Raw genomic sequence first — 12,164 nt, 5'->3', positions numbered from 1 at the left:
AAAAAAAAAAACACAGTTATCCAGGAGTTTTTCTTAGGATAACAGTCTCCCAAAATTTTGGCAAATTAATGCAACCATATTTGTTAAGGTTGGGAGAATTCTTCAAAGCCACTGTTGACTCAAAAAATAATCTTTCAGATCTATAATGACTCCTAAATAGCACATTCGTTTTCCTCCATCTAATCCTGTGTAAAGGAGTGTCCAAAGTGTGGTCTGCCAGTCCCGACTTGCCATAGTAATAGTGGTGAATGCATCTTTCATGTTCTTCCAGGCGGATGTTCACTGATCTTCCTGTTTGCCCATAATAGGCCAAGTCACAGTCACATGGAACTTCATACACTCCTGGGTGTGCTAAAGGGTGAAGTTTATCCTTAGGCGAGTGGATCAGAATTGTCAGCTTGACATGAGGTTTGAAGGTGGTGCGAAGGCCATGTTTCAACAATACTTTGGCTATCTTTTCCGATGTACCTCTGATATAGGGAATAGAAATGATCATGTTGTATTCTTGTGTATTAGGGGAGGGCAGAGTAATGGGCCTATGCAGTATTTTATCTATTTTGTAGGGATTGTAGCCATTGGCTAAGAACGTATGGCGCAGGTACTGGAGTTCAGTGGCCAGAGCTGTATCGTTAGAATAAATGGCTCTGGCTCTGTGTGTCAGTGTTTTTAAAATGCCATACTGTTGGACTGGATGATGATGTGATTGTTTATGTACGTATCTTCCTGTGTGTGTGTGTGTGTGTGTAGGCTTTCTGTAAATAGAAAAAGATAGTGATCCATCTGAAAGGCGGGTGACTAATGTGTCAAGAAATGGTAAACAGTTATTTGATTCTTTTTCTACTGTGAAGTGAATTTTGGGGTGTTGGCTGTTTAGGTAGGTGACAAAAGCATCCAAAGTGTCTTGTCCATGGGGCCAGATGGCAAACACATCATCTACATAGCGCAACCACAGTTGTGGCTTGTATGTAGCTGTGGTAAGTACTTTGTTTTCAAAATGTTCCATGTAAAAATTTGCTAACGGGGGAGAGAGGGGGTAACTCATAGCAGTACCATTAATCTGTTTGAAGAATTCCCCCCCCCCCATGTAAAGTAACCTGCATTCATGGTAAATTGAAATAATTCAAAAATGTCTGGGGGAAATTTAGACTTGATTAAATCAAGAGTGTCTATAAGTGGTACATTGGTAAATAAGGAGGTGACATCGAAACTAACCATTATGTCTGAATCTTTTAGGATTAGATTTGAAACATGGCCTTCGCACCACCTTCAAACCTCATGTCAAGCTGGCAATTCTGATCCGCTCGCCTAAGGATAAACTTCACCCTTTAGCACACCCAGGAGTGTATGAAGTTCCATGTGACTGTGACTTGGCCTATTATGGGCAAACAGGAAGATCAGTGAACATCCGCCTGGAAGAACATGAAAGATACATTCGCTACTATTACTATGGCAAGTCAGGACTGGCAGACCACACTTTGGACACTCCTTTACACAGGATTAGATGGAGGAAAACGAATGTGCTATTTAGGAGTCGTTATAGATCTGAAAGATTATTTTTTGAGTAAGCAATGGCTTTGAAGAATTCTCCCAACCTTAACAAATAAGGTTGCATTAATTTGCCAAAAATTTGGGAGAGGGTTGTCCTAAGAAAAATTCTTTTTGAGTGTTGTAAAAAATCCATTAAGACTCCAACATGATGTCCTCACAGCACTTAAGCCTCTACACACGTATTCTAATCATCCATGGAGAAGAACTAGCACGCAAATCCAAGCAATACCGTAAGTCAAAACTACGACTATCTAGGCAACTAAATAGGTTGACCTTTTTAAAACGATGTTGGGACACAAGAGTGATACCAAACTGCGTTAAAATGAAGATCAATTTCCATTCTAAAAAAGCACTTCGTATATATAACCGTGCCAGCCAGGCATTACTCCGCGAGCAAATCGCCTCTACACGTGCTACCCTCGCAGTGACGAACGCCGCCATTGGCTCCTTACATTCAGAGCTCTCCACCGTTCTTAACCCTGAACTTTGGTCGATTCTTTCTGGCATTTCGGAAACTTCCACACAGAGAGAATTCCAAAAAATAAAAAATAAACACATCAAGAAATTTAGCAACCTTGTGAAAAACAAACCACAACCACAAATTCAACCGCTCCAGACAGTAATAAACCTCTCTTCCAAAAGGCTCAACGACGATGCCGTCAGCGCCCTTTGCCTCGGCCATAATTTTGCCGTCGCTCCGAAGGATGTGCCGGTGCTTGACGTAATGGTGAACATCGAACGTGGAATCGGTTGCTTACCATCGGAGATAGCTAACAACATCAGACTTGACGTAGCCAACATCCTCGCACATTCTTCTCCGCCAAAAAAGTAATTTATCATATGCCCAACGCACGGCTCTCCTGAAACTATGTAAAGAAAAAAGTATCGTCATCACCAGAGCGGATAAGGGTAATGCCACAGTCGTTCTTAATACCAGTGAATATAAGCGTAAAATGAACATTATCCTCCGCGATCGCGCTACCTACATCCCGCTAGAACACGACCCCAAAAAAACACAAGTTAAGAAACTTAAAATTTTACTCAAAAAAGTATCTTCCTGGCCCCCTGATGTCACGAAAAAACTTAAACCTTTCCGCTCCCGTCCCCCCCGAATATACGGTTTACCAAAAATCCACAAACCCAATTCCCCACTCAGGCCTATAGTAGATGCTACCAATGCACCTTGCTATAGACTATCTAAACAGCTGGCCAACTCTCTGATCCCCCTCACCGGAAGGTCCCCTTCCTATATAAAAAACTCAACCCACTTTAAAGCCCTCACAGAAAATTTAACCTTGAAGAAGACAGACATATTGATAAGCTTTGATATCTCCTCTTTGTTTACCAATATTCCCTTAATTGACACCTTATCTCTCTTAGAAAACGTTTTTCCATCTGACATCTTAGATCTCTTTTCCTTTGCCATTAACTCTGGATATTTCTCTTGGAACAACAAAATCTACAAGCAGATAGAGGGAACTGCCATGGGTTCCCCCCCCTCTCACCCCCCCTTGCCAATTTCTATATGGAAGATTTCGAAAAACGAGCCATAGACTCAGCCCCACTCAAACCTTCTATCTGGCTAAGATATGTAGATAATGTGTTCTCTATTTGGCCTCATGGCCCAGACACGTTAGACTCCTTCCTCAGTCATCTCAATAGTCTACATCCAAGAATCCAGTTCACTATGGAAAAGGAAAAGAACAATTGTTTACCCTTCCTAGACACCTTAGTCACACGCCTGCCTAATGATACACTTACCTTCACCGTATACAGAAAACCCACACACACAGACAGATACATTCACAACCTCTCCCACCACCACCCCTCTCAACAATATGGCATTATTAAAACTCTTACCAAGAGAGCCCACAATCTTTGTTCCAGTGGAACCGCCCTCACTAATGAGCTTAACCACATACACAGCACTTTCCTCTCCAATGGCTACAGCGATCACAGTATCAAAAAAATAATCAACTCCTCCCCCATTCCCCTTCCTTCTCGTCAACAAGATTTTAAAAATGCCATCACCATACCCTACATCCGTGGCACATCTGAAAAAATAGCCAAGATACTAAAACAGTACAATCTACACACAGCATATAAGCCCTACCGCAAACTGGCTACCCTTATCCGTTCTATGAAAGATCAGCTCCCTCCTCTCTCTCTGCCTGGAGTTTACAAAGTACCCTGTTCCTGTAAGCTGGCATACTTTGGACAGACAGGCAGATCAGCATCCATCCGTCTAGAGGAACACAAGTCTTACATCTTCAAACACAACTATGGCCATTCAGGCTTGGCTGACCATGTTTTGGACACCACCCACAGAGTATCATGGAAGAAAACCACCATGCTCCACCACAGCAAATTCAAGAAAGAGACACTTTTCTTAGAAGCAGCAGCAGCTCTCAGAAACCAACCAAATCTTAACAAATACGGTTGCATTAAGCTTCCGAAGATTTGGGAAACACTCATCACCAGAGGTCCCACCTTACATTCCAGGCCACCTACTACTGCCCTTAGAGGGCGCTCTACCTAGATAGGACTTTAGTGTCACCCACGTGGTTGGGCTTAGTATTGTTTGTTATTTGTGCATATGTTACATTAATTGTTTTTGTAATCCCCGTAGATGTCCTAGTGACTAGGACGAAATATAGGAAGTATTAAATTCTAATTTAATTCTTTTTGAGTGTTGTAAAAAATCCATTAAGCCTCCAACATGAGGGACATTATATTGTGCAATACATAGTCTCTATTTAAGCTGTAAGTCAGCAGTTAGAATTGAAGGAGGGTACAGGAAAATGGTTTGATGTTAAATCAGGTGTATGACAAGGGTGTACATATCTCCACTGTTATTCATTATCTTTATGGATCACATTTCAAGGAAGCAGAGGGTTACAAGTGGGGTCCCACAGGGCTCAGTAATGGGACCTATATTGTTTAACCTTTATATCAATGACATTGTCAGTGGATTGCAAGGGGATATTCAGTCATTTGCGGATGATGCAAAGCTGGGAAGGATTATCAGTAATAGTGCAGATGCGGCAGCCCTGCAAGAGGATTTGAATAAGCTAGATAGATGGGCAAATGAATGGGTGTATCGGTTTAATGCAGCAAAATGTAAGGTCTTGAGGTTTGGGAAACATTGATTGGACACTGCATACTCTATGGGAGGAGCTATACTGGAGGAAGTAGGGGAGACAAGAGATCTGGGGGTTGATGATTGATAGAAACCTGAAATTTAGGGGACATATTGCAAAGATGGGGAAGGTAACACAGAGGATTGCTGCAATAATGAGAAGGACGCTGACCTGCAGAGATAAAACAGTTATCATTCCATTGTATAAGACCCTGATCAGACCACACTTGGACTATTGTTCTCAGATTTGGTCCCCAGGATTTGAAGGGGATAAATTGACTGTGGAAAGGGTACAGAGGCGGATAACAAAGATGGTTTCAGGACTGTACAATATGAGTTATGAGGGTCAACTGAGGGAATGTGGACTGCAGAGTTTGGTGGATAGAAGAAGGAGAGGTGATATGATTGAGACTTTTAAACTGTTGAGAGGTGATTACAGGGTTGACACTGGGGAGTTCTTTCACTTGGTTGAACAGTGGGAAAGAGTGATGACAAGAGGCCATCCCTGGAAGTTACGAAAGGAAACTGTGCAAGAGGGTGAGGAGGAGTGGTTTCTTTGCATGGAGAGTGGTTGAAACATGGAATGCATTGCTGATGGAGTAGTGAGAGCAAGAACGGTCGATGAGTTTAAGGAGTGGTATGATAGACTTTGTGTTTCTTAGGAAGGACCTCCCATGATGAGTCTTTTGATTCCATGGATGCCTGAATAATAATAATTATGAAGGAAAGTGGTATTAAATCTGATATCAAAATTGGTGATGTTAAGCTTAGCTCTTTACTATATGCAGATCATGTTATACTTCTGAATAAATTCAATACAAGTCTGCAAGATTCCCTGATTAAATTAAATGACTGTTGTGATAAATTTGGTATGAAAATCAGCAATAAAAAGAGAAAGAGGATTAAAATAGGAGGAACATTGATAATAATAACTCTATCCTGAACAGAGAACCTATAGAACAAGTAAAACATTTCAGCTACTTAGGCATAATTTTTAGTGAAGATGGTGAATTAAATATGGAAATAGACAACAGAATTAGTAACACTGGTATTGCAGGAACTCAGCTGAATAAATTTATATGGAATAATAAAGAAATTAGTCAAAACACTAAATTATCAGTATACAAGACAGTGTTCAAACCAATTTTAACTTATGGATCTGAGAGCCAGGTTAGAAATAAAACACTTGATCAAAGACTGGAGACCTCTGGTATGAGAGCTCTGAGAAAGATTAGTGGAGTAAACAGGTGGCATCAATGGCAGTATTGCATTAAAAATGAAAATATTAGTAAAGAACTTTTCATTGTTAGCATTCAGGAATGTGTTAGGGCCACTTAAACAGAATGGGAGAGGAAAGATTAGTAAAACAGGTGTTCTTTGTCTGGTTAGCAAAAGATCCAGAGGAAGACCAAGATGTAGATGGATTGATACAGGAAAATAGCACCCTAAAAGGCAGAAATATGAGATCTGATAATTGGAATCTTGACAGATAAAGATTAATTTGGAGGAAAATTGTTGATCGGAAGTTAGTTAAGATTTTTTTTTTTTTCGTGTAGTACTAACATAATTATTCTGTACACCCCAATTAGGGTATATGTATGTATGTATGTATGTGTATATATATATATATAAGGAATTTGATGATGGTGGGAATGGATACTGAATTAGTGAATTGGATAAGTGACTGGCTGTCAGATATCAAGTTGCGCATGTGGTATCCCAAAAGAGAAAAGTCACTAGTTGTGTGCCAGAGGAGTCTGTTTTCTGGCCATTGTTGTTTATCTTCTCTATTAATGCTATTGAGAGAGTTTCAACTGGAGATATGCAACTGCTTGCAGATGATGCAAAATTGGGGAGAACAATGAGGAGTCAAGCAGATGTTGTTGCCTAACAAGAAGACTTGAATAGAATTTTATGAGTGTGTTTGAGTGAGTGGAACTGTCACTTCAGTATCGCAAATGATAAGGTTCTGAAATCTAGAAGGAAAAAATGGGATACAAAGTATATACGTAGAGGGAAAATTCTGAAGTAGGTAGAGAAGATGAAAGACCTGAGAATTATGGTTGACATCGACCTGCAGTTCAGGGTATCGCACTGTACAAGTTGTGAAGTTATCACATCAGATTATGATAATTTGTTTCAATAATGAAATACTGTAAATTTATATTTATAAATTATGGAATTTATATTTTATAAATTTTTCTTCATCTTATCTTCTTTTTTCCCTCTTTTACCTTGTGGTGTCGAGGGTTTATTAATCATTGGACCTCAAGCCGTTCACATGATAAGATATTCAGCCCTACACCCCGGTGTATCCTATGTCCTGTAGTGTTGAGTTTTCAAGGCTGGTTTGCCTGCTTTGCAGGATGAAAATTGGGGAGAACGATGAGGAGTCAAGCAGATGTTGTGGCCTAACAAGAAAAACCCTACTGTCCACGCCCAAGACCGGCTAACTTGGCTATGGCTGAGGAAGATCCTTCAGCTCCTCACATCACCGATGGGAATCGAACCTAGGACACCTTCCCCAGGCATATGGTTGCGAAGCGCATAGCCACTAGGCTAACTCCACGGACTATAATTTTTCTTTTATAAATGTAAAAAACAAATATATTTTTATATTTATTGTATTTTATGGTAATGATGTAAAGGACTTGATATGCAGAAATAAAGATGTTATTGTTCCACTGTATAAAGCCTTGATCAGGCCTCATAGATTATTGTGCACAGATTTGGTCATCTGATTTTCACGGTGAATTTTAATTAAAATTTTTTTTTTAATTTTAGAAATTTTTAAAATTTAATTTAATATAATGTTGTATCATTTCATTATCTAATTAAATTTAATGTTATTTCAAATCACACTTAATTTTAAATTTGGGCCATAATTATAATCTTATTTTTATTGTAACCAACCACTAGGTGGCATTCAGCATATGGCTCAGCTCTGTAAACAGGGTTAACATTCTTTGTTGTAGCTTTACCTTGTGATTATGCTGATGCACTGATGATGACCAGCTAGTTTCTGGTCGAAATATTTGCAGTAATAAAATTACTATATTCTTGTAAATATGTTTGTCCGATAAATATCATCATGCCACAAGTTCCATTAAAAATTTGGATACAGAGAATGTTGAGTATGGGAACTGATCTTTGGAATGAGAGGTATGCACACATACCGAGGAAATGCAATTTGCAAAGACTCATAAATAGGAGAAGGAGATGGGATATGATTGAGACGTAGGTTTGTAAGGGATTGTTACTAGGCTAATGTGGAAGAAATTTTTCATAGAATGGAAAAGGGATAGAACAAGAAACTATCTCCTGGAAACCATATATGGAGGACATGAGCAATGCCCTCCATATATGTCCTTCTTATGAGAGTGGCTGTCGAGTGTAATGCACTGACAATGTGGTACATACATGCACATTGAATCAAAGCACAGTTTGATGAGTTGTGTCAGTATGCACCTTCCCCTGATGAGTCTTTTGAATCCAGGTCTGGTGTTAATAATAATAATAATAATAATAAAATTACCCTACGTATTATTAGCATTAGTAATATTATCATTTATTATAATATATTTATTTTGTCACATGTGGGAAATTATGTTTAATGAAAAAAAAAAAATCCAAAAAACTTTACTGCTAAGAAATGGCAACATGGCACACATGTTGAAGAAAATCAGGTAGTTTATTTACATCACATAAAAAAATTAAAAAATTAATTGCTAACATATTAAATGTAGATAAAACTGACTCATACATCATTAATGGTAAACCATTGTAGTAAGGGTCTAAAATCTAATGGCTTTTACTTCCCACCACTTTGAACATGTACAACAAAAATTGCATATTTTAGATATTCAAGTATACACATTACAATTAATGCACAACAAATGTCTTTCATGGATATCTGCATAGGGAAGGTGGTTTGTAGCATCATTTTTTTTTTTTAATATCAACTTCTGTATCAGTGGTAGAACATCAGTGCAGTGTGTAAACAAATAGTTAAGCAGAGAGAAGGATCTGTTGACATGTGCCTTGAAGAACTGGTGTTTGTGGTCTTTAAGGAAAAACAACTGTTTACGATGGAAAAGGAAAACAACAATTGTTTACCCTTCCTAGACACCTTAGTCACACTCCTTCCTAACGGTACCCTTTCCTTCACTGTATATAGAAAACCTATGCACACAGGCAAATACATTCACAAACTCTCCCACCACCACCCTGCTCAACAATATGGTATTATTAAAACTCTAACCAAGAGAGCCCACAATTTTTGTTCCAGTAGAACTGCCCTTACTACTGAGCTTGACCACATACACAACACTTTCCTCTCCAATGGCTACAATGATCACAGTATTAAAAAAATAATCAGTTCCTCCCCCATTCCCTGGTTTTCTCTTCAGAAAGAGTTTAGAAATGCCATCATCATACCCTACTGTACATCCATAGCACACTGGAAAAAATAGCCAAGAGTTTAAAAAAGTACAACCTACACACAGCATTTAAGCCCCACCACAAACTTGCTACCCTTATCCATTCTACAAAAGATCAGCTCCCTCCTCTCTCAGTACCTGGAGTTTATAAAGTACCCTGTTCCTGTAAGCTGGTGTACTTTGGACAGACAGGCAGATCAGCAACCATCCGCCTGGAGGAACACAAGTCATACATCTGCAACCATGACTATGGTCAGTCAGGCCTGGCTGACCATGTCTTGGATACAATCCACAGGATCTCATGGAAAAAAAACCACCATGCTCCACCACAGTAAATTCAAAAAAAAAAAGAGAGACTATTTTTAGAATCAGCAGCAGCTCTCAGAAATCAACCAAATCTTAATAAATATGGTTGCATTAAGCTTCCTAAGATTTGGGAAACACTTATCAGAGATCCCACCTTACATTCCAGGCCACCTACAACCGCCCTTGAGGGCGTAATACTTAGATAGGACTTTAGAGTCACCCGCGTGGGTGGGCTTAGTATTGTGCGGTATTTGTGTATATATTACATTAGTTTTTTGTAATCCTTGAAGATGTCAAAGTGACTGAGACAAAATATAGGAAGTATTAAATTCTGTTTTAATCCTTTCTGAGTGCTGTACACAATCCATTAAGCCTCCAATATGAGATTCTAAGGTGTCCTTATTATTATCATTAATTCATCTATGAATAGGGAAATATATATACATATACAGAAATATTCATATAACAAAAACTCATGGAGATAAAGTCTATTAAATAAAAGTGAGCCAAGTCACTCTGTTTTGTGCTAAATGGTAAATGTCAGATGGTTAATGACCCTCATTTGTAAAAATGAAATCTGCTTGGGTATTGCCAAAACTGTTTTCTCAGTCTTCCTCTGTGTCCATTAGTTGGCCTGTAGAGAGCAAGAATGCTGAATGTAGATGAATGTCTAAGTTGGTGTCAAGAAATTCAAGAAAGTCAACCACCCCAGCTGACTTTCTTGAATTGTTTCTATTAGGGTCCTTTGTGTTTTTTTTTTTTCTTTCCAAGAATGACAATATTAGTGTTGTTCAAATGCATGTTGTCCCAAAGCTATTCTTAAAAGCCTTCAGTTCAATCAACAGACAAAGGATGTTCAAAATTCTCAGTTATTATGGCATACCTTGAAAATAATCAAAGCAATAGTAGAACTTTACCAAAATTATCATGCAAGAGCAATGTTTAATGGGGGAGATTACTGAGAGCTTTTCTGTTTCCATTGGAGTTCTTCAGGGAGACCTTGGGCACCATATCCTTTTATTATTATTCTTGATTATGAAATCAGATTAACAGGAAATGAATACAACGCAACAAGCCCATATAAGAAGATGAAGTTGTACTCATTAACTCTAACATTCAGACTGTCCAAAACCTCCTGTACAATTTATGTAAAAATGCAGCACTGATTGGGTTGGCAGTAAATAGTAGTAAAACTAAAGAACAGAAGAGAAGTAAATATTAGGCTAAATAACCACACCCTTGATTCTTGAAGAAGTAAATAATTTTCAGTACCTTCGTTGATACATTGATACTCTAACTGACAAAGCTAGAAAGCACAAAGATCTTCAATTCCATAAAAGCCTAACTAATATCTGTAAATCGAATCTTATCATCACAACAAACACCAAACTTCATCTGTACAAACCAGTAACACAAGAGAGGAAATAAGGTAAATCATTATCTTGCATTTTTAGAAGCATTTAAAAGCAAAACATACCTGTTCAATGATATCTTCAGCTGCCAGTTGCATACCATTAACATCTAATATCGGAATTAAAACTGAATCAGCAGTAGTGTAAAGATCAAGAGCATCATTATAGGTTCTATCTGCTTCTTCTTTAGCTTCTTCAGATAAAGCTTTTGTTTTCTCTAATAATCCTGCTGTTGCTTCCAAGCTATCAAAAATGAAGAAAATGAATATATAATAATCCATTTTTGTTTATAATTTTTTTCATGTGTTTTAAATGAAAACCTGCTGCATATGAATAAGCTAATTCCACCACTGGCAAAAATATAATATGCTGATATCCTTCGATAATGTGGAATGCAAATTTAAAACAAAGTGCCTAATCCTAAAATGATTGATAGAAGGGGTAAAAAGGGAGGGGGAGTGCTATTGATGATAGAGAAAGAGTTATGTCCATACAAGGTAGAGATGCAAGAGGGAAATAGGGCCAGTGGTTTTGAGGCAGTATGGTATGAGATAGAGGTGAATAGAATCAAATACTTGGTAGGATGTTGTTATAGACCTGGTAATGTGGATGGTGGTGATAGTGAAATGTATAGTCAAATTAGCCAAGCAAATAAGAAAACGGTGATCATTATGGGTGATTTTAATTATGGCAATATAGACTGGAATGAAGAGATAGCAACTGGAAGTAAAGAAAATGAGTTTCTTGAGTTTTTGAGGGATAACTACTTCAGACACTATGTAACAGAGGGCACACGAGGATTAAGGGTCTTGGATTTGGTCATCTCATCAGAGGATGTAATTATAAATGAGGTGTCAAATCATCCACAATTGGTGAGAGTCACCATGAGGTGATTACTTGGGTGGTTGCCAGCAGCGTGAGGACCTCTGTGAGAAGAGGGTATATGTGGAACTACAAGGGAGGGGGGGCGATTATGAAGAGCTCAAGAGACAGCTTGCGGGTGTAGCATGGAATGAGGAGTTAGCTGGAAAAGAGATCAGTGCAGCTTGGGGAATTTTCATAAACTATCTAGTAGATGCAATGTCTAAGTGTATTCCAATGGTGAGAAGGTTAAATAAGGCAGGTGTGAGATGGATGAATAAAGAGATTAAGCATGCAATACAGAGAAAGAAAGCATTGTGGAGGCAGCATAAGAGAAGTGGAAATAACCAATTCCGTGAGGTCTACAAAGACCAGGCAAGGAGGGTGACTTGGTTGGTGAGGGAAGCTAAAGAGAGGTATGAACAGCAGTTAGCTAATGAAGCCAAATAGAATCCTACA

General features: G+C 38.4%; 1 protein-coding gene across 1 annotated transcript in view; it reads right to left on the bottom strand.

The window, feature by feature from the left end:
• Positions 1-12,164, bottom strand: part of LanB2 (laminin subunit gamma-1) — a 403,913-nt gene that overhangs the window by 95,499 nt on the left and 296,250 nt on the right. Inside the window, exon 20 of the mRNA XM_090405827.1 lies at positions 10,910-11,087. Coding sequence (XP_090261953.1) covers positions 10,910-11,087 — 178 coding nt within the window. The remainder of the gene's footprint in view (positions 1-10,909; positions 11,088-12,164) is intronic.

Source organism: Typopeltis vanoorti, chromosome 15, assembly GCF_054136105.1.
Source record: "Typopeltis vanoorti isolate ZY-2024b chromosome 15, IOZ_Tvanoo_1.0, whole genome shotgun sequence".
In the NCBI taxonomy this organism is placed as follows: Eukaryota; Metazoa; Arthropoda; class Arachnida; order Uropygi; family Thelyphonidae; genus Typopeltis; species Typopeltis vanoorti.
Note: the sequence above shows the minus strand (reverse complement) of the source record. Positions and strands in the feature narration are given on the sequence as shown.